General features: G+C 38.5%; 1 protein-coding gene across 1 annotated transcript in view; it reads right to left on the bottom strand.

Moving 5' to 3' along the window:
* Positions 1-24,411, bottom strand: part of SETH5 (transducin family protein / WD-40 repeat family protein) — a 220,733-nt gene that overhangs the window by 47,710 nt on the left and 148,612 nt on the right. The window contains exons 10-12 of the mRNA XM_089385020.1: positions 10,669-11,384; positions 10,318-10,517; positions 9,768-10,077 (exon numbers count right to left, since the gene is read on the bottom strand). Of these exons, the coding sequence (XP_089241146.1) occupies positions 9,768-10,077; positions 10,318-10,517; positions 10,669-11,384 (1,226 nt within the window). The remainder of the gene's footprint in view (positions 1-9,767; positions 10,078-10,317; positions 10,518-10,668; positions 11,385-24,411) is intronic.

Here is a 24,411-nt window from a genome sequence, read left to right as displayed (position 1 = left end):
TGTCTCCATAGGAAAGACACAATCTCCTTTGGGCCTTGGAACAACTGCCAAGTGTTGAGTGCAATGTGTAGCCGATTGGGGCAATATGGCCTAAGTGCATCATCATCTCTGAATAACTGGGCACGAACAAGCAAATGGTGGTGTTGAAGAAGCCCACAGTGTTGTAGCCAATGCTCTGCATGAATGGAGGCCCATGGTTCTCAATGCTCACCCTACAAATGCCATTGTGATCCTCTAGAAGGCTTGGATCCTGTATAGGGAGGCCTAATCCAAGATGAAACCCACCTGCAATCCTATATAAGATCCATTGTGTCTCCTCACCTTCCAATACAATGATTCATTAGTGCAATTGAGTAAATAAGCTTGCTAATCAAGGGCAGAAGTGGACACTTCATAGTGGGTTTCCCTTCCAAATTTGGGGTTAGTGTTACCTTCCTGAGTAGGAGTGGTTAATGAAGGACCCTATTAGGTGGTTTCAACCTCTAAGGGAATGACCGATCCAAGGTACATCCTTCAAATGGTAGGGGTCATGTGAAAATATGATGGGAACGGAGTGGGGACAAAGGGAAGACTCCAAGCCACATGCCATGGTACAAGGGTAGCTATGATGAGGAAAGACCACACATAGGGTATATGAATGTAAGAGGGAGCAATAGTGGTACATGAGTTACCCTAGCCATTGTTTTTCCACCCTTCTTCATTTGTCTTTCGCCTTTTATTGATTTTTCTTCATTTAACTGCTCAAGGCTCAAAGGGATGAGAGCATGATGTGCAAGATATAGCAGTGATTACCCCCTTAAAGTGGGGCAATTCATCACCTACGAGGGGTTGGGACATCCATGGGTTCCTTAATGATGCAAGGGGCACTCATAGGGTCCATAGGAACCAGGTTGATGGCCATAATGTTTGGCTTTTGCCCATGTGCTAAATTTATTCTCCTGGCCATCTTTTGCATTTTGTGGTACAATTCCTGTTGTATGTGGTCATATTATGCTTTTATCTTTCTTTTTCGCTGCATCAACCTTCGGGGCATCATTCTAGGCCTATCCAAAGGTGTGGATAAGGGGAAGGGGAGGCCAACACCTTGTGGACCCAAATAGGGAAAATGTGAAAAGGGCTTCTAATGAGCGGAGGGGAGTGCGATATATGGTATCAAGAAGTGGGACCACGTAACCAAAATCAAGGTTTCCCATGTAGTGCGACTCCTAAAACTAATAGCCAATAAAGGAGATCCCATGGGACTAGGACACAGAATTAACCCCCCAATTAAGGTAAGGGAACAAGAGTACAGTCAAAACCCTTCTTTCTTCCAAGTCCCCCAGTAATCCATGCCCAAGTGTGCCCAATAAAAACAAGCATAAACACCCAATTACATAATGAAAGATCATACCTTTGGGATCGGATGGCCCACCTTCAAACATACGATCATGACAGATGAGTGAGGGCACACAATGGTTGGCTCAGGTGGCAGAGAAAAGTAGCACATCAACGTTATCAGGCGACTGGCAAGGGGCTACTGGCTGTCGGCTGCAGACAAATCTTAGGAGAAATTCTCCTGTGGGGTCACCCACTAGTGGTGGGTAACAGTCACTGCGAGTTTCTGATTATGTCGTTTGGGCTAACCAATGCACCCACAACTTTTCAGTCATGCATGAACCATGTGTTCAATAAACAGTTGAGAAAGTACTTGTTGGTATTCTTTGATGGCATACTTATCTACAGCAATACTTGGAAGAAACATCTTGCACACTTGGACGAGGTATTGGGGATGCTGGAGGAACAGGTATTCTACACAAAATAAGCCAAGTGTGACTTTGGGATGACAAAGATGCTCTACTTAGGGCATGTGATCTAAGGGAACGGGGTGCAAGTGCACTAAGCGAAAATTAAGGCTATTATTGAGTGGCCTACCCAAAAAAATGTGACTGAATCGAAGAGATTCCTCGATCTTTGCACATACTATGAGAAGTTTGTTAAAGGGTTCTCACAACTAACAGTTCCTTTAACAGACCTCACCAAAAAAGTGGCTTCCAATTGGTCCGATGAAGCATAGGCAACCTTTTAAAAGATGAAGCAAGTGATGAGCTCATGTCTTGTGATAGCATTGCCAAATTTCACCCAGCCATTTGTGTTGGAATGTGACGCTATGAGGATGGGAATAGGAGCAGTTTTGATGCAAAATCGCCAACCCATAGCATTTGAGAGCCGCAAACTCAAAGACTATGAATGGCACTATTCAATTTATGACAAGGAAATGTTGGCCATAATGCATGTCTTGGCCAAGATCAAGCAATATTTGGTGGGGAACAGGTTCAAAGTAAAGGCAGCTCATAATAGCCTAAGATTCCTCATGGAAAAAGAGTTAAGTGTGAGACAACAAAAGTGGATCAGCAAATTGCAGGCCAATGACTTTGAGATCAAGTACATCAAGGGGAAAAACAATGTAGTATCAGATGCCCTTTCGTGGATGCCACACACTCTCTCGAGTCTCACTCATGGAGATGGCAGATGATTGAGATTTTGGAAGGAATGATACAAGATGACAGATATTGAGTCGTGGACGACATCATTTACTACAAGAACCGGATCTATCTGGTACCAGAATCACACCTCAAGGAGAATATTATGTAGGTTTCTCATAGCTCACCTTTGGCACAACCCCCACGTACTTAAAAACCTACAGGAAAATCACTAAGAGGTTCAATTGGAAGGGCCTCAAGATGGATGTGTTGAGGCTTGTGAAGGAATGCAGCATCTTCCAACAAAACAAAGTTGAACATACTTATTCGGCAAGGTTGCTACAGCCACTCCCTATCCCTAAGCAGAAATGGGATAACATGTATGTGGATTTTATCACTAGGTTACCTCAGATACAGGGTAAAGACTGCATATATACATAGCGGTGGACTGGCTTATGAAGTTCACGCACTTCTTTTCCATACCATCTAAATATTCAGCAACAAAGGTGGTCGAGTTGTTATTCAGGGAGGTCTTCTGATTCCATGGGTTATCGCAAACCATCGTGAGCGAAAAAGAGAGTAGATTTATGGGCAGCTTCTGGCAGGAGTTATTTAGACTTGTGGGGACTGATTGAGCTGACACCGAGCACTAGTTACCACCCACACACTGACGGACATGCCAAGATAGTTCACAAGTGGTTGGAGGGCTATCTCATAAACTATGTATCTGGGCAACGAAAGGCATAGGTAAAGTGATTACATTTGGGGGAGCACTACTACAACACCACTTTCCACATGTCTATTGGTATGATGCCCTTCAAAGCACTTGTACGGATATGATGCCCCAACATTTGCAAATTGCAAATATGGGGATAATCGTGTCCCTTTGGCTAAAGATTGGATTCAGGAGAACCAAGATATCCTACAAGTCCTCAAAGACAACTTGCAGATGGCTTAGAACAAGCAAAATGTATATGCATACAAGCACAAGATAGAGCTCAGCTTTGAAGTGGGAGACATGGTGTTCCTTCATCTTCAACCCCACAGGCAGTGATCACTCAAAACAAAAAAGCCAAAAAAATTGAAATTCAGGTTCTATGGGCCATATAGAATCCTAAGACGAGTTGGGGAAGTAGCCTATGAGCTTGAGCTTCCTGAAGGATGTAAAATTCACAATGTCTTCATGTTTTGTGCCTCAAAAAGGCCTTGGGGCAGCATGTAGTCACTTCCACTGAGCTCCCACCATTGGACAGGAAAGGAATATTAATTATGGTTCCAGAGGAGATTTTGGAGACAAGGGAGCGGAAATTGAGGAATAGATCCGTGAACGAGTACCTGGTGAAGTGGAAGGATTTACCTGTTAAGGATGCCACTTGGGAGGGTGAATAGGTGCTCAAACATTTGAAGCTAAAGTTGTTTGAGGGCCAGCAATCCTGGTCGGGGAGGGCTAGTTGTTTAAAAAACCCTAGCTGCCAGTACTAGCTTTGGTGTTGAAACTATACACCCCAGTTAGTTTAGAGAGGGAAATCACTCATATTTCTCCATTGTGCTACCAAGAAGAAAAAAAATTGCGGAAGATAATGGAGGTAAAAAGTGTTATCAGTTGAATTTGTCTTCTAATCTTTGTTTTTCATATATCCTTGACAAATTGAGCTACCAAGTTGAGTATGGTCTGAGAATCACAAAGACTTGGGTCGATTTCCTTGCTAAGGAGGGTCAAGTTTAATCTTGCTGTAGGGGTCGAAGTTCTGTGGAAAGAGAGCCGAGTTTCCACTATTGTATGAGGGCCGAGTTCCCATCTTTCAGTGCTGGTCGAGTTGCTGGGTTTAATTTCAGTTAAAGAGGGATGAGTTCTCTCCATTTACACTGCTGATTGAGTCCCTCATTTGCTGGATCAAGTATAGTCATTCAGGTGACCAAGCTGGCTGAGTTGAAGACCAAGTTTATCTCTATTGACTGTTGGACAAAGGACTGGGTAAAGGGATGAGTTTCTACCATCAGTTGCTAGTCATATTTCATGTTGTGCCATCTCTCTCTGTGGGGCCAAGTTATCCTTTTATCTGCTGGTCGAATCACTCATTTTAAGGCTGGGTTTGTATGCTGGAAAGGGTCGAGCTGTATCTGCTGTTAGAGACCGAGTTTGTAAGCGGATGTATGCCAAATATCTCCTGCTGAATATGCACTTTGGAAAGGAATGAGTATCTTCCTGTACATGGCTCGAATTTCTGTTTATTTAATGTTGAAGCTGACTGTGGATGAAAGTTCTCTTGAGCAGTGCATAACCCAGGCTCCCTTGTTCACTATATTTTATCTTGTTATTTATCATTGCAACGATATGGCTATGAGCCTTTAATTTCTTGGGCTATAACTCAGTGAAGGATGGTGCCATTTAATGGCTGTTCAGTTAAGTTTACCCTTGCTGTGTTTGATAAAATCATTGTGATGTTACTCTCAATCAATTTTAAAATTATTTATATTGGCATTGCACATTCATATCAGCCCAAACAAAGAAGCATACTTACAGCAGATTATATATGCCAACTGTTTGTCAAAACACCACAGTGAACAAAGACAAATAAACTCCGAAATTTTTGTGGGTTTTTCTAAAATATTCCGGGTGGGTATCCTACAATTAAGCATATATACATTTAAAAAAAACACGTAACAAGATTCTGAACTATAGAGATTCACCCCCACTTTACCATGGAGATTCTTAACCTTGCTTTGTTACAATACCATGGACCAATATCATGGCTTATCAAAACCACATGCCCAAAAAACCATAACTCATTTCACAGTCAAAATATTTTATATATATTTTATTTTAATTTAATAACAATTTTTTTTAATTAAATTTAAAAGTAAGAAGGGCATACCTTTGAAATATCCCTGACTATTACTAAAAATATTTCGTGGATATTCCTTAGAGGTTAAATCCCTACCATCCACCTATTAATTATTGTTAATTAAATTAAAATTTTCAAAGCCCTATTCCAAAATAGAGATCTCTATCAAGCCCACGGGGCACAGAATAGATGGCGGCAGAGTGTTCTGTTAAGGCACTATGTGGCGTAAAGGTCACCGGTTCGAAACTCCGTGCACAAAAATCCAGCAATGCTAAGGCTGGTGTGGCCCTGGCCAGGTGTGATCCTTAGGTGATTTTGACGGCTAAGATGCCCCTGGGTCGCGGCTACTCAAGCACCAGGTTAGTCGTACAGTCATCTCAGGACTCACATAAACTAGCAAACACAAAAATATAGACATGCCTATCGGTGTAAAAATTTGGTGTACTGAAATTTCAACACTGATTAAAGCACCAACCAACAAGCGTAAATAATAACTTCATAGCCCAATACATCCTCGGTTGACCACTGTGAACCATTGTTTTACAACCAGGCCGGCTCAACTCGGAAACGGCCGAGTCATACCGAGCCATAAAAAAATTTTGTGACCAGGCCAGCAACCCGGCTCGGTTGACCGAGTCAACTATGACTCGGCCGAGTCATCCAATGACTAGGCCGAGTCATAGTTGACTCGGTCAACCAGGCCGGGTCCGTATTGACCAGGCCGAGTCAATGAAAGACGGCTGGGCAGCAAAACAGTTAAAAAAAATTCACTTTTTTTTGTGATTTTTGGTAAAGTTAAATCTCTCAGCTCTCTAACTCGATCTTGAATCTGCTGTCTATCCTTAGGCCTTGGTCTGGTACTCTCACGGTCTCACCAGGTTTGGCTCTTTTCCTATTCACTTTGACTGGCTCATCTGACTTCTTTGTATGAGCAAGCCCCATATTTTCGCACTTTGCACTATGACAATCTTCAGCCCAGGAACTTGGCTGAAACTTTAAAGAACAATCATGCAGTGATCTTTTTACAACTCTTTCTCGCTGGTATTCATCTGTTAAAGAGTTTTGCAATTTTTTTATATCAGCATCATCTCCAGTCTGGGAATGGCCTACAAACTCAGATTGCTTTTGCTCGCAACCAATCAATGGTCCAGTTGAACAAGAATCAGCCTTAACTGAGGCACTGTGTAGAGAAGGTGCACTGCTTAATTTTGAGACTGTATGCTCAGTTGACATATTGTCATCTGTGCTCTGATTTAGTGGTGCACGTATGTTAGCTACTAGCCTACTACAGCATCTAAAAGATGTTCAGACTTCCTCTCAGAAAATCTCCCTCCCTGGAGGCTCCTATCTATGGACGGATCAGAGGGGTTTGCTGTGCCAGCAGAAACTCCAAACGAATAAGAGGAAAAATTTGCACTGCTTCCATCTCCCAATGGCATAAACATATCATCCCAGATAACATGATCTTGTCCATTCCTAGAAACAGGTCCTAATGCATCAAATATTTCATCAACAGCAGGTAGTGATATTGAGCTATTTGAATTATCCTGCCCTTTCATTAAAGATTTTAAGTACTTATCAAAGTCCTCAAATCCATTATAACCGTATTCATCTGTCACAGGAAGAAGCTCACCAAAGACAGCCTCTGAAACCTTAGAGCTTTCTCTCAATGATAATGGATTTTTGGTAAAGTTAAATCTCTCAGCTCTCCATCTATATCATAATGCTGTGTGTTTGGAAACATGAATGAAAATCTTTAAAATTATGTTTTTTTATAAAAAAAATAAATATTTAATGTATTTTTTACAACGACCGAGTCATTGAAATCGAGCCGGCAGATTCATTACCGAGTCGGAGTCGGAGTCGAAGTCGATCCTCGGCCGAGTCGGAGTCGGAGTCGTAAAACACTGCTGTGAACAGCGTCAACCACACGTGCCCAAAAGTTCCCAAGAGAAGGATTGTATTCTATCATAAATGGCAGTTATCATTTAAGAGCAGTTTAAACAACTCTTTCTGATTCCAAAAAATCTTTCTTTCTGCTAGTTGTCAGTGGTCACTAGCAGCAAATAGACTGCAAAGCACTGCTGGACCAATTTAATTACCTGATTTCCTCGTTTAGTAGTTGACAATGATAATTCTAGATGGCAGACTACTCCAATGGTGTGCTCTTGACCCTTACCGCTCCAGCCTGACACACCCAGGCAACTGTTGTTGACCTATTATTGATGCGAGTCATCCACAATTTTATTGGTTTATACAGGCATATTATTAGGCCTACGTGAAACTTCTTGGCAACAATTCCCAAAAGGCAGCTGTAGACTCACAACGGATTTGCTTTTCAAATATTTCAGCCCAATGGTTGTGACTTTTGAAGTGATACGTCTTGTAATTGCCAATTTGGTTCAACAAATCGACAATGTTTCACTATTACAATGATTGGCAACAGACTTGATACTTTTGCACTCTTGCTCCTGGATTTTCTAGATGTTTCTTTCTTTAAACTTTCTTTATATATCACAGATTTGTCTTTTTGGTAGGTAGAGATGGTTCCCACAATTTTAATTTCAATTATAAGATATCAATTGGATTCCAGAAATTTTCACCCTGATTTTTCCTTAATGTATAATTTTAAAATTTTTAAAAGCAGTCTAACTGTTATATATTTTGACCCTTTTTTGGGCATGTTTTCTGGTCAATTTAACCCGAAATCTAGCAAATATTTGTTGGAATCGCAAGTTTGAGTTGTGTAGTCTGAAAAATCCAAGTGCCACAGGAATTTTCAGAGTACTGAATCCATTTATGCATTTAAAAATGTAATTTAAATAACAAAAAATTATAATTTTGGCTAGAATGATATCACTGGATTTTGGCGAAAAAGACCAAAACATAGAACAGTTAGACTGCCACTTGAAACAACCAGCTGCTAATTGTGGGTCCAGACCCTGAAGATAACAGAAACTACAATAAGATGAGTGCCCAAAGGCTGCACCAAAAAATGTTGATCGGATTCCAATGAAATGAAAAAAAAAGTTCATTTACTAAGAAAAACCCAACATAAGAAGGACATTATACAGAATTTCATATAGGACAAGAAATATAAAATAAGAAATAAGATATGATGAATAATATCACATTCACGATGACCTAAGTGACCATATGTATACACAATAACAGGTCAAGATGTCGATGTGCCATGTCCTTTCATTCGGTCATGTTAGCATGTGACCCTTCATTCACATTTATTGGTATTTATTTGATGTGTGTGTGTGTAATGTTCATTACAGAGGCTGCTTTTGGAGGAGGCATGAGTGGTTCGAGAAGGATAGTCAGTGCAGGTGGTAAGGGAGGATGTCCTAGCCAATTAGAAGTGGAGGAGACTCAGAAAGAGGAGAGTTAGGTGCTAGAAACAGTACAACTATCTACACAATCTGAGATAGTGACCAAAATATGTTCAACTTCAGCCACAGGACCTCCTTCTTCTAAAGGATGATTCCATTGCCTTTGCCCTACATTTTCCCGTAAAAGGGGAAGAGGCAATCAATAGTAGAAAGATCATTGTAAATTATTCATGAAATACATATAATATATATTTTTAACATAATTTGTATTGGGTATTTGATTTTGAGTCTTCACTAGACACTAACAGTAATCAACAGATAATGTGGACATATCATTTGACATCTTATATATCAGTTTTCTTATATGACAATATGATTATTTGATTGTTGTTGCTAGTTTCTTTAAAAAATGAATATATTTTGTATTTTTTTAAGTTTGCCAATATTTTCCATGAGATTTCCATTGTACCAAGTTCATGATCTTCACCAAATTTTTTTCCAATCGATTTTTGCAATATTGATAATGACAACGTGTTTGCTCAAGGTCTCCATAGCTATTAGTATAGATAGATTGTACAGTTCATAAAAGATTATGACAATTAGCAACTTCGCAACAGTACATTTATTAGATCTGTAGAATGTTTTGTACATGGAAGGGAAGTTTTGTCCCATAAATAGTGAACAAGAGCTCAATACCCAGTTTAAACCCAACCATGAATGAATCATGCGTGCACAACATAAAAACCAAATCCTAATAAGCTTAAATTCATGCAAGATAAAATTCCTACCAATGACCTGGGTCAACAATTATCTAGACTAATGAGACGAGATAAAAAGAGAGGAATACTGTGCATCCTGATAAAAATTACAATTTGAGAAAGAAATAAATAAGTTGAATGCTTAAATGGATAGTGCAGCATTGGGAGTCTGATACAAAATAATCAGGCAGAAGAGAACAATACAAGGCTGTTATGAATTTCTCCAGAGAACACTGAATGATATGTTAAACAAAAACAACTAACAGGCTTCAAAACAGGGACAAGAAAAAATTGTAATAAGTTGATTGAATTCCTTTCTCTATTTCTATGTTCAAGAAAACATCAAAAATGTGTGATCGCACTCACCTCAAGATATAGCTCCGCCATCTCATCTGTTACTTCAATGCCATCACGTCGGAGTAGTTCAGGTAAAGTGGAGATTCTATCCAAATAATCTTGAAGTTCCCTGGACTGATCCAATCCCCTCATCCCAAAAAGAGATATTTCTGAATTGCCTTCTAGTGGTGCCGTTGGATATTGAAGGATACCATTTGAATGAACACCAATTATGGTCTTCAAATAGAGGAAGAGAGACTTTGGATGAGATCTGAGTCCAGACATTATCTGTTCATTTTCTTTTTTAAAATGTTCAAACACCAAGAGAAATGTTGCTTCTCTGCAAAATGAAAAAAGCATCCAAAAGTCATGTGCCAATCGTTTCTAAAGCAAGCAATATTTAATATGCAATTAACAATCTTTAAGCTAAATTCATTATAATGTGCAAATTTTATAACAAAATCTAATTCAAGGTATAATATGTCATAACCATTCTCAATTGCCTATCAATTTAATGCTCAATTTATCTAGAGGAGGTTCAAAACTGAAGGGCAAAAACTGCCGCAGTTCTTCACAATACCTGTTTAGTTGGATAAGATCTGGGATACGAGCAAGGACTGCAGATCGAAAATCTGCAAAGGTTGAACCATTAACATCTGCCAATTGCTTCAACAAGTTGCTGATAAAAGCAAAAGCATATATGGGTTCACCCACATCTTTTATATAACTGTCCAATGCTGCAATATACTGGCCCTTCAGCATATATATAAGACTAGATGCCTGCAGACATATTTGTCATTCATGATACAGCTTTCAAATAAAATAATTATATAATTTTATGGAAATACCAGAAATAAGCATAGCTTTTTACAAGGTAAGATGTGTATAGTAGTGGCCCTTTATATAATTTCTACCATAGTCTATAACACACCTGATAGAATTGAGCCTGCTGAGCAAGTTCCAAAGTATAGGCAGGGTCCCACTCTGACTCTGGTACTGCTTTCAAAAGTGCAAACATTAATTTTTCTCTTCTTCTTAAGATTTCTCTGTTGCATCCATCTAAACCATCTCCTATTATGAGGTCAGCTTTGGGAGCCAAGTATTCCATGATGCGAATCAGCATAGCCTTTGAAACCATGGCATGTCTAGTTGCAATAAAGCATGCAATGAACTCGAGCAAATTACCAATCTCTTTCCTGGAGGGCCAGATCTTCTCATAACCTTTGTCATTAAGCCTTTCTGCATTATACAATCTTACAGTTCCGGAAAAACTCATTTCAAGAATTTCTGTTAGAGCATCAATCAAAGCTTGAGACAAAGATATTCCATTATCAGATGTCTTCCTGTCATTAGTGTCTATTAACTCTGATTTCAAGCCCTCCTCTGAATTAATTCCATATGGCAAAATAGAAGAAAGATCTGTCCCTTTTACACTGAAAGGTCCATCTTCTAGGAAAGCGCATTTTAAAACTTCAAGAGTAGCTTCAGTATCCAACCACAAGAGATAACAAAGGTTTGGGTATGCTTGACTTGAAACATCAGAACTTGTCCTATACTGTGAACATTCAGCACTCATTCTTACCAACAGAAACTGCAATAACTCTGTTCTTAGTGATGGCAAGCGATCTGAAGGAAGGTAACCATGCCCTGCACAAGAAATTATTGCTCTAAATTATCAGGAATTCCATAAGGGATTATCTTCCTAATCCCAAAAAATTGATTCTGGTGAAGTTAGATTAGCATATCCATACACCACACACATAACATCACCAGATCAGCACTTTTTATTTCTCTTTCTTTATGTTACTTTCCGCATTACCTAGGAGCTGCTTTTGGAATCCCACATTGTAGTCGCATTGGATGTATCTTTTAATATGTCTAAAGAGGTACAAATTGAACAAAATAAGAAAAAATATAGGATCATCTACAAATGTCCATTAAGTCCTATGTACATACAAGCTTCTGTAGTGAACCTGTAGTGAGCAGCATATAAAACATCTACAGTTGTCCAATGTAGAAAGGACAGAAGGAATACGATATAATTTTCAATAGATGGTGTGCACATTTTTGGTAAAAGGCTCCAAGGCATTAAGATTCCCTTGTGGCCTTGTTGTATGATCAAATGGAGGAGCCATATGAGAGTGTCCTACACATTTGAAGGGGTGGTAATGACCATATGGCAGTGAACTTTAGAGGAGGGTCGTCAATGAGAGGGCTTTCACTGAGACGTTTGGCCTGGCTATCTCTATGTTATCAGAAACAGTACAACAGGACACTATTTATCCAGGAAATGATCAAGAAATGGAAACTTGATAGGATTACTCTTTCTTGGGCATTTCTCTGCCTATGGAAGCATGTTTTTAAAAAAGGCACTATTTTATTTAAAAAATAAAAGGAAAAAGGGAAAATGCCAACCATGCCTTGCCGGATCGATGAAAGCAGGTAGATTATATAGCCCCCCATCAGGTTCCTGCTCATGCTTTTGCTTTCTTTTGTTGGGGTCACATGTAAGTCCCGCAAGTCACAGGCAGAATAGACCCCCCCCCATTTGCAGCTTTTAAGTCATTCTGACAAATATTTTGATTACTATCTAGCCGCATTCCTATTCATTATTGCATCCTTGATTTCTAGAGTTTATCAGATATATTACAAATGGTAGGTTACTTTTGAGTCTCAAATGGATTTGTATTCAACTAAATGGATTTCTTATCTGCATAACATGCATGATCGGAGATGAGAGGGAACCATTTCATTACCCAAAACCTTCTGGTCCGTGTTTCTTGTCCCATTGTTTCTCATTTTCTTTACCATTTCACATTGCTAGCAACATGGGGATATATAGCTTTCCATACAGGTGCTACGACCTTTCATTGTGCAGAAAATGCTAACTTCATCACAGGACACCTAGTTACATGAGTAGGATTGCATCCACACTAACACTATAACCATCTCTCCCTCTTCTTTGTACTTGTGTTCCAAGTGTGGGAAACAAACAGATAACTGTGTATCAAAGTTAAGAATAGGATTGCAGCTTTCCACAATTGAGGAAACATGAATCCAGTGATTGCTTAGGTTTATGAATAGCAAATTCCAGGAGTAAAGGCAAAGGAAATGAAATAACTGCATATCAATGTGCTTGCAATATATCCAATGTTTCTTCTGAACTTATTGCACCATTGCAATGATGTGTATGTAACTCAAGTGATATCTTTGTCAGAATGGTATCTTGTTATTGGCATGGAAAAATATCACCTATTCTTTTTAAGGTTGCCTCAGCCCTAACAAAAATTTTGTTTAAAGCTTTTTCATCACACAGAATGTAACTATATTAAAATGTGTTAGAAACGCATCACACTATGTATGCATGAATGTATGTAAAACCAATTTTCAGTACCTCGGGCTTGACCTAATCTATGAGCTGGTGTTGCCAGTTTTTAGTTCCAATCTGTTTGCTGCAGAAAAATCCACAATTTTTCACAGATTTTTGTTATCAACAATCATGTTGTGGAGCTTCGAAACCACATTTATTACTTGCAACTTGCACCTTGTGTGCTTCTCACTAACAAGTGGAGTTTTATGTGCATAACCAATGGAACTGGTTTGAGAGGGATAGGTAGATTATGATATCCTTAAGATACATCATATATAAGAGAGAGAGCGAGACAAACCACAAGCCGTAAAAATTTCAGTATACCAACTTAAAAATGGCTAGATCTAAGATTTACCATATAGTCTAGAGGTTGACAATACCACAATTCCTCTTGACAATATCAAACATAAGTCTATTGTATGATGGCATATGCTAACCAATAGTCTAAAACAATAACAATTACCATTACAAAATTTTGAAAATTTGTTCAACCTTCAAGTGAAAATAACTTAAACAAATTTCTTAGTTCCTCTTAAATAGATTTCTTAACTACATGAGAAGCAATGTTTCACCGAGTTTCCAAGACCAGGAAGCGCAGGAGCAGGGATACGCAGAAGGGGGGCATATATAAGAAACCCCAAAATTTAAGGAAATTTCGGGGAAATGGGGGGACGTCGGAGTCATAAAAAATACAAAATTATTAAAAATTTAATATATAAAAATAAAAAATAGAATCCCAACAATATGTGAATAACTAAATAGTAAATCTTAATAATTATGAAATCTACATCTAAATTGAAATTCATTATTTTGTATTAGACTATTATGAATTATCATTTCTGCAATGTACATCTAAAAGTAAATTGAATCTATCATTTGTTGATTTTTAATGTACCTTGGACAAGTGGTTTCCCATGGGTTAGTCTCTACCTAGGGAAAAGTGTCCAAAATAATTATTTTCCTATGTGACTTTATAAAGTGAAAGTGACTTTATAAGTGGTAAAGTCAATGTTAAATTATAAAGTGAAAAGTGACCTTAGACATAAAGTACAATGTGGGTATTTTATTTAATGGGTGAGTTAAAAAATAGAAAGTTAGAATTAAATGCACATTTATTCTTATCCCTTGATCCAAATGGATCCGAGCCATTAGATCTTAGGGTTGCCCAAAAGTCATTTAGGGAAACAAAAGGGGGAAAAGAAAAGAGAGACTGCATTCATTCTTCATGAACAGATTGGAGAAAGGAGTCTGAGAGCTGAAGAAAAATTCTGAAGGGGAAATTTGTTGCAGCAAGGCATGGAAATCAAGGGATAGAAGACCGCAGAAGGTATAGTACGAACAACATTGAATGTTGTGAATTGCATGTCGTTCGAGACAAGTTTTTGAAAAATAATTGGAAAAAAAAAATCGTACAATCTGTACGGGGCCCGTACAGTACATATTTTCAGCTTCAAGTGGGCACAGAAATCGAGGCAAAGTGGGCACGGTTTTCAAGGAGTTTTGCGCTGAAGAGATAAGTTGTATTTTGTTGTTTTGTTTCCTCTACAAATGTATTTTTCCTTAACTTAAAAGATAAATTAATTTGAAGAGCTATCTAACACGTTTTCCCGGAGAAGATTGAAAGGGTTTTGTCTGGGTCTAAGTTAACCAAAAATCTATGTGTATTTTTATGTGTGTTGTTGATCTGGTTATGTCTATATTTATTTTCAGTATGTGTTGATAGTCCCATGAGTTTTAATCTGAAATTTTCATTTCCAGAATTCTATATGTTGAATGTATGTTTATGGGAAAGGGCATTTAACTGAATGGGAGTGATAAGGTGAAACTAAAACCGGGTTGGGATTGCAAGAAACTTTTTTTTCAGTCATCAAATTTCAACATCATTTGACATTATGCAATGTTCCATAATTCCATTTAAATGAAATTCATCATTTGACCATTGAAATTATACAATGCACATCTAAAAGTAAATTCATCATGTGACAATGACATTATGCCTAATAAGTTGCATGAAACGCCGAAACGTTTTGGAGTTTCCGAAACGGGTACGTTTAGAAACGTCACCTCCCAAAAATGGAAACGTCGGCAGAAACGTCAACTAAAACGCCATATATGCATGCATATATATATATATATATATATATATATATAAGTGAATAACACATTATCTTGCAAGACAAAAGGGGTCAAGACCCATAGATGACAATTTAGAAGGAAAAACAAGCCTATATTAACTTTCATAGATGATTACATGATGGTCGAGTTTTGGCCAAGTTTCAGAGTTTCGGGTACGGCCCGAAACGTCGAGTTCTTAGAAGTTTCGTGCAACATAGCATTATGTTGAAGTCTAAAACAATGTTATCAAAACTAGACCAATCATTGAACCAGTAAACCCCCCAGACCGAGAACTGATTAGAACCAGTAAAAAAACAAGACCAAAAAACTGGTCAACCAAAAACACACAAAACATTCAAATTTTAAAGAAAAACATATATATGCATGTGCATCCATATGAATCCAAACCATTTATACACAAAAAGCAAAATTTCTCATTTATATAACATGTAAGGGTGCAAATAACCAAAATAGCACCAAGTAAACCATCTTTAAACCAAAAATACATAACAAACAATATTCACATGGCCTCTAGCACCCAAAAAAAATCATGCTACAACAAATACCTACATATCATCAAAGTCAATGCCTATATTGGGATCTTCATCACCAATATCACCCTCTAAGCATTAAAACAAGATAGAAAAAGCATAGCATGCCAAGTCAAGATTTTGTTTCAGTGATGGGTACTTTTTTAGTTGGTTCATGATAGAGGAGTTTGACAACCAATGCCAGTAACATGAAGGTACATAGAGGGTTTGGTGTTCTTGATTAAATACTAGTTCCATACCCTTGTACATGACAAAATCTAAGGAAATTGCAATCCCCTCAATCCTGAAACCCAGGAAAATTGTTAAGTTTGTTGGATTTTGAGTGAGAGCTAAATTTCTACTTTCTCCATATGAAATCCAATGAGGTCAGAACCACTCTCAAACATCCCGAGTCATTTCATGGTAAGGTTAAAAATTTGAGTAAAAGGATGAAAATGAAAGATAAAGGAGAATGTCACTTTTACTTTAAGAAATTAACATTACAATGAATTGCATAACATTAGTAGGGCAATATGGTCAAATACTAGGCTTCCCCTGTCATAAATCATTGCCTTTTTTAAAAGAAATTGCGTTCAAAGGGTCTTTGTCAATAATTTACAAAATTGGTGTCCCCCTCTGTACACCTTGCGTCCCCTCACCCCCCCTACAAGGGAAATGTGTTCCCTCACTGCGGAAATGTTTCCCCCGATGTTTCACTATATTTCCCCAAAAGCGGGATGTGGGAAAATGTTTCCCCAAGAGTTTCCCTGTCTCGTAGCATGGGGGAGCGAGGGGGCACGCTCCCCACCCAGGGGGACGCGTCCCCGTGGAACACTAATGAGAAGTCTATAAGTAATAACATAAAACCCATACCAATAGCATTACTAACATCCTACAAGATTCAATCCATTATACACTGCTACCATTGCCTTAAAAGAATCATCCACTTAATCCAATTTAGTTGCAATCCTCATCAAGCACACATTACCATCCTCAACCATGGCAGTTTTCTTATCCAACCTCAAACATGTATTGTTCTATGGCAAAATCTTCGACCTCAAAAGCTAACTCCACTATGTTATGGAGTAATTGTATGACAAACCCATATCATCCATAAATATCTTTGCCCATGCCTATCAAAATTTCCTTTACCTAATCTCACATTTCCTTTCAAATAATAAAGATATTATTCTTAGCACTAAACTAACAAAGTTCTTCCTACGCTTCCTTTGATTTAGCCAAGGCTCAACCAACATATTTCTTGCATATTTCTTCTCCACTAGGCCTAACTAATGATCTAAGTTTCTATCGTCATCAATAATATAAACCTCCTCAACATTATTCTCAAATTCATTACTCCTACTACCTCTTTGACCTACATTCAAATATTTTCAAGTACCTAAAAAAAATGGAACACTACAGGCACTTAATAAGGTTTCCCATTTGTTGATTTTGGGTAGCTTCGGATGTGCTCTAGCTCCAAAATTTTGTGGAGGGGCTAGAACGTATTAGATCTCCAAGACCCAGAAATTGTTTGGAGAAATTCCACCCGGATGAGGAGTTATTAAAATAATTAATATTTTTAATGGGTTCCCAATTCGAAACTTAGGAAAATAAAAATATTAATGGGCATTAATAACGAGGATCAAGTCCGTTTTCATCTTAGTCATTGATTTAGAGACTTAATCTCGATCGTTGCTTCATCAACAGGGAAAATATAAGAGAAGACTTGAGAGTCATTTGGAGACACACCAGTGGATACTCAGTATCCCAAGGAAAATCGATTCTCAAAGAGAAGGAGATCGATTTCAGAGGGAGAGTTGCAAGGTGGAGGAAGAGGAGGGCATCAACAGCAGTCATTGACTGAGAAGGGAGGTGACGCAGGGTATTGAGAGACAGCGCAGAGGGAAGACGCATTCCTCACGCAGGCTAACGCAGAGGAACGCAGAACCACGCAGAGTGACGCAAAAGTGACGGAGAAGTGGGAGAAGGGTCTCGAGGGTGTCAAAAAGTTTCCAGAAAAGGGATGAACCTTGCCGCAGGTGTTTTCTCTCAGTAGTGTCTCAGTTTCTCTGTAAAATCATTCCTTGAAAAGCGATTGTTGTTGAAGATTAATAAAACCCTCATTTGCTACATCGATTTTCCCACATTGGGTTTTTCTGGGGACAATTGTCCAAAAACAAATGTGTTCATGTGATTGGTTCTTTTGCTTGTTATTTTCTCTATGTAATTATGTGATAACTGTAGTAGAATTTATTTTAATGTTTGTTGAAGGGATTTCGTAAATAACTCATTGTGAGAAATAAGTAGGTGAAATAAATCAGTTACTGCAGTAGAATTTCGGGTTAGAAATTTTCATATCATTGTCATCATAGCAACTCGTTCTCTCACTTTCTGGCCAGCTTTCAAAAGGATAAAAGCTCGGTGCCTGATGGGTGGGGGGCTGAATTCTTTGAAGGTTATTATGATATTCTTGGTAAGGATCTTTTAGAAGTGGTTAATGAGTCCAGAACGGAAGGTAAAGTTTCGGCAACCTTCAATACTACTTTTATCGCTCTTATACCCAAAGTTGATGAGCCTAACTCCTTTGAAGACTTTCGCCCCATCTCTTTGTGCAACTGTGTTTATAAGGTCATTTTCAAGGTCATTGCCAACAGATTAAAGTTGATTCTGTCTTGTGCTATATCTAAAGAACAATTTGGGTTTCGAGAAGTTAGACAGATCCATGAAGCCATTGGGTTGGCTTAGGAGGTCCTACATAGTATAAAAACGCTTAGATCAAAAGGTGTTATTATTAAAATTGACCTCATCAAAGCTTATGATCGTGTTAGCTGGTTGTACATTCACCTTTTCTTAACTCACCTGGGTTTTGGTATTGCCTTTATACACTGGATTATGGGATGTCTAAAATCAGTCTCGTTTGTTGTTTTAATAAATGGTTTTGCCTCTTTGTTTTTTCATGCACAAAGAGGCCTAAGGCAAGGATGCCCTTTGTCTCCTATACTTTTCCTTCTAGATGTTGAATGTCTCAGTTGTTTGATTGTGGATGCTAAGCGCGGAGGGGTCTTCTAGGGTGCTATTACATCAAATGCTCTTGCTATTACCCACTTATTAATGGTGGATGATATTTTAATTTTCTGTAATGGTTATATTCGAGATGTGGCAAATTTACCTGAGATCATTGTCCTATTTGAGAAGGCATCTGAGATGGTTGTAAATGTTGGAAAGTCGTTTATATCTGCCCAATTCCTAGAAGCATTCGAACTTCAGAATCTTAGTGTGTTTTTTCCATATCAGGTGTCTGACCTAGAATAAGGATTAAAATATTGGGGTTTCATTTGAAACCAAATTGCTATAAGAAAGAAGACTGAATGTGGTTAATCTCTAAGACTGAAAAAAGATTAAAATTTTGGAGCTTCAGGCCGCTGTCTCGAGCAGGCAGGCTGGTGCTGGTGACGTCAATGCCCAAGGCAATACCTGTTTTCTGGATGTCTGCAGCATAGATTCCAAGCAGAACTCTGAAAAAAGTCAGGAGGCTGTGTTTCAAATTTTGGTGGGCAGATTCTCATGATCAGTTTGTTCTCCCTTGGGTGAAGTGGAAATGTATTGTCGTGCCCAAACTACTTGGAGGGTGGGGTCTAAAAAATATTTTTATGTTTTCAAAGGCGCTCACAACAAAATGTGGGTGGAGGCATCTTTCCACCTCCAGTCTTTTGACCTCGGTTGTTTTTCAAAAAATTATTCATCGCTACTCAGTTGAAGATTGGATTAGGGTGAGTGACAAACCGCAGTCAAATATCTCTATAATATGGCATGCGTGCTAAATTCATTTGATCTCATTGTTTCGAGGTTGACATGGAAGGTGGGGAACGGTCTGAATGTGAGGTTGGGTCAAGATCCTTGGCCTGGAAGTGGTCAATGCCATTGGTTACCTCAAGCCCTTGTTGATTGGCTCTGAGATAAGGATTTCTCTCATCTTGCTCATATAATTAACCCAAATTATACTACTATATGGAGGCAAGAGTGGCTTTCGGCCTATGATCTGTAGATCGGTCAGGAATTCAGGGAAATTTGGAGGGATTACTTGGAGGCATTGTTAAAGGGTCATATCAGAATCTCTGAAGAGGAGGATGAGTTGGTTTGGGCTCATTCTCTTGATGGCAATTATACTCCAAATGTGGGTTATCTTCATTTGAATGTGGAAGCTGAAAATATTTCAGAGAAGTGGTGGTCGAAAGGGGCATGAAGGATTAAGAGTCCTGCAAAGTCACATCTCTTTATGTTGTGTATCTTGGCAAAATTAGATCCCTACCTGGGAAAATCTGCAGAAGCGGCAGATTGGGCCTAGGTGGTCCCCCTTATGCAAATCAAATGGTGAGTCTATCGAGCATCTCTTCTCTGATTGTCCTTTCTGTTGCCAGATTTGGTATAGTTGTCATTTGCTCAGTTATCAATTATGTGTTTGACATGGTCCTTCCTTGAAGAAGCGATGACGATCCTGAATATAGAATAGGAATACTAGACCCTTCAAGGCTCTGCCTCTTCTCATTTGTTGGGGTGTTTGGTTGGCCTGAAACAAATAAATTTTCCAAAACTTGTCTCTTAGTCCAGACAGGGTGCCTGCTCAAGTGCTAGTTATTTTAGGTCATTTTCAGTAGCATATGGCTTCCCTCCATGCAAGAAACATTCCACATGTTGAGCCTAATATTTCTCATCCATGGGGCTTCTTTAATGGGGCCAAACAGGGGGGCAATCATCAATGTGGTGGTAGCTTTATCTTACATCTTTCTTATAAGCATTGTTTCGAAGTTAGTATGGGATTAGGGAGTGGCACCAACAATTTGGCCAAATTATTATCTTGTCACTCATTAGTGGCTTTTGCTAGAGAAACGAGTTGTGAATAACTTCAAGAGTTTGGTGACTCTTTACTGGTCATAAATTGGGTTAATGGGATTCAACAATGTCAAGGTATTCACCTGGTTCATATTCTAGAGGATTTACAAAGAATAAAGATTACTTACTCATCTTTTTCATGCACTCATATTTACAGGGGCAGAAAGTGAGGCAAACCAGCCTTTTAAGGAAGGTCTGCAATTGGATTGAAGCATTTATCACATTGAAGAAATCTTGAATGATGCTCACTACAGTTATTATCATAGGCCTTTTATGGATGTTCAAAAGTTTCAGCATAGAATCAATACTTTTTGGTCTTTTTGCAGTTGGTCTTTCATCATATACTCTGTTGTCTGTTTTCTCATGGAAACTTTGTTTGGAGCCCTTTTGGCTGTCATTTCTGGCACTGTTTCTTTTTTATTAGCAGTGAGTATTTTTTTGGCTCTCTTCTGACCTATGAGGTCAAGCATCTACTGTAATTCTTTAATATGGTCACATCTGACTTTTTTTTTTTTGCTATTCTGTGGCACCAAGGGATCTGGGTAGATCCCACTAAATACATGCCAGATTGTGTAACTGCAAAATGTAATTTTGTTTATGATCATAAATATAATTATGTTTTTTTCCTGGAGAAAAGCAAAAAAAACTCTTCCTCTCACTTTAGTCCAACTCCCCAAGCACAACGGAGAAAACCCTCGAAAAGAGAATTTATGATATTCTTTAGAAACACGGGGGTGGTGGATATGCTACTAGGATCAATAATCAAGAGAGTTCAAATAGTACGGAAGGAGGTGTAGTTGGGTCATTATACACGTGCTCCAACTAACCACATGGATCTATTTCAATATGAAAAAAATAAGAGGGACCTCACAGATGCTCCTCACAAAAAGTACGAAATCAGCCAAGTAAAAACATGCAACCATGCAAGGACAGACACATATGCAACCATAAATGAAGTAGAAAAAAGTAGGAAGCCTTCTATATTGAATGAACAACCAACAATACATCATTCTTAAAGTGTGATTTCACCTCAAGATCAAGATGCCTAAATGTGCCATACTTAACCTTCATCCTTAGCTAGGGCAGCCCTCAAAATAGAGTGACCAGACTGAACCAAGACATTATATTAGTAAATATCCTTCAATAAATACAATGATTATATTAGGATAAGGTGAAGGGTTCACCTCAACTCAAGGATCATCTTATTGAATCAAACCTACTCTTCTTCAAAGATTATACTAGCAGATTTGTTCTAATAATTTCCAGCCATAAGATCAACCCAATAAAAATAAAGAAAGATGAAAAATCTCACATTGAAATGCCCTTTAACTTTTTCCTCCTTGTTGTCGCTCAAATTGTACAGGCACGGTGCAACAACGACTCAGGTCGAGGGTTGTCACTCTGATCCTCGACCTCTTCGTTCTAGTTGTCTCCCAACAGCAAGCTATGAGGGGTAGTCCCTAATAGAAGATGGAAATGAAAGACAAGTTGGCAACCAACAAGTCCGGGCGACACAATTGAATGGCCTAGCTAGTTGGTTGATTTAGCAAGATTTATAGATTAGATTAGATTTACATGTGAGACAAGTGCCTTATGGAGTCAATTATTTGTTTTATAACAATTAAAGACCAAGTATAATCGGATGAACAACCAATGCTTGAATGCTTAACTATCCTATATGCTATGCAGATCCTAAGACTCAGGTGTGATGCAGAAATCTTGATTGTTCTTAATTAGATGCCTATTCTAGGTGTACCCTTCCTGTTAACTATTGTAAAGCTAGTCTCTAGAGTAGGTTGTGAGAAAGGGGCCAAGGGGAAGCAAGCAGAGGCTTGATTAACTATACCTCCCCTTAAGTACTAACCACCCGGTGCCTCTGGCGTTGCAGAGACTGTGGCTCTGACGACCGCAAGGTCACCGTGTTAACCATTAAAGAGGTGCTACGCTCCTCAAGCTATATAAAAAAGGTGGCCTCATTCTCTATCAACCAAGCTTATGCTTGGAGTTAAATTATTAAATGCAAAATTAGCTCTAGAATGAGATGCAAGGTGAATGAGTATTTCTTAAGGTGTTAACATTTCTTTAAGCCCTTGATTAAGATTTTATCTTGAGTTATGACAATAAGTACTTAACAATGGTTAATAAGGGGCAATCTCAACTACAAGAATATGTGCCAAATTAACAAGTGCCAACAAGATACAAGATATATCCATAGAACAATTGCTTAGTAATCTCAAGATAAAGTTATCATCCACAACGATATTAACCAAGAAATGATGACAATGATAACAAGTAAAGAAACTAGAGCACTTATCCACTTATAACAATTAGCCAATGAGACAATATGAGATTATCAATGTTCTTATGTAATTAGAGGCTTTCCAAATTAGATTTCTTAATGCCAATTATTCAAGAGATATTCCACAAATTTTCAAGTTAAGAACACTTAGATCTTAGATGATTCAATGCTCCTTCAAACAAGTTACTTCAATGCCAATTAGATTGATAGAGACAATTAGATTGATGTAACACAAGATATTCTTGAGATTAATGTTAAGTGCTTTAGAGAGTGAGCTTATTATTGCAAACTTGTAACTTTAGAGATCGTGAAAGCTCACAAAATACAAGAGAATATTAGTATCCTTATCCAATGCTAGACAACAATAACACTTTAAAACAATGAAGCAAATATTTTCCACAATGAACTTATTAGAGCATGAACAATAGAAGCTTATGTTACTTATGTTCCAATATTATTCAAATGGGCAATAAATGAGTTTTATGACAGCAAAGAGTTAAAACACTTTATAGCACTTTAGATGCAATGTATGATATGCATATGCATGCCAAATGCAAGCGATGGAAGCCAAATGCCAAAAACACTTTTCAAATCACCACCCTTTCAATGTATTAGGCCTTCTAATGGTCCAAATGCCCCTGTTATGATTTCAGACCTTATGATGCATTCCAAACATAGATGACGGCAAATGAAATATGTGAAAGTTGCCCAAACAAAGAATGCCCAATATGTGCAATTAATTCATTTGTATGTGAAGCAATTTGTGAATTATTAGGGCAACTTTTATGAGTCTTCTTATGACTGTTATGAAAGATTTAACTTGCTGTAGCAAAACAGTGTGTAAAATGAAGGTTTAGAGGGAGCAAACCACTAGGCTTTGAGGCCTTGAAGAGGGCTAGTCCTCTTATCAAAAATTCTTCTAGTGACTGGCAAACCTGTAAACATAAAATGAGCTTCAACATCTCTACAAAATACACCAAGAATCAGTCCAGAAATCAGATGACTAACCACAAAGATGAAAAGAGGGCAAATGAGGGTAAAGATGAGGGTTCCAAGGCCAAGAAGGCTTGACACTAAGGCTGCCAAGGCCTAGAGGGGGCAGCGACACACAAAGAAGGCCTAATAGGCCTAGCAGCAGAGGGAGGAAGGCCTAGTTAGGCCTGCGGTTAAGGTGAGGAGGCCTTGGAGGCCTGCCGCAAGCCCTAAGAGGGTTGCAGCCTAGATAAAAGCCCACAAAGGGGCACGCTAGGCCACAAATGAGGCTGTGGCTTAGGAAGAAGAGACAATCGAGAGGGAGGAAGGGCAGACGGAGGAGGATGGAGGGGAGAAAAGGTTGAGCAGAGGTCTACAAGGGCAAGTCAAGGGCAGGACAAGCCCTAAGGCCTGCGGCTTGAAGAAAGACGGCTGTTAGGCCTGTTTTCTAGGCAAGAAGAGGCCTCGGCTCGGGTTTGAAGGCCAAATGAAGCC

The sequence above is a fragment of the Pinus tabuliformis genome, chromosome Q, assembly GCF_031772625.1.
Source record: "Pinus tabuliformis cultivar Carrire ecotype Pingquan chromosome Q, CPIR1, whole genome shotgun sequence".
Lineage (NCBI taxonomy): Eukaryota > Viridiplantae > Streptophyta > Pinopsida > Pinales > Pinaceae > Pinus > Pinus tabuliformis.
The sequence above is the reverse complement of the archived record's forward strand: the minus strand, read 5'-3'. Positions and strand labels throughout refer to the sequence as shown.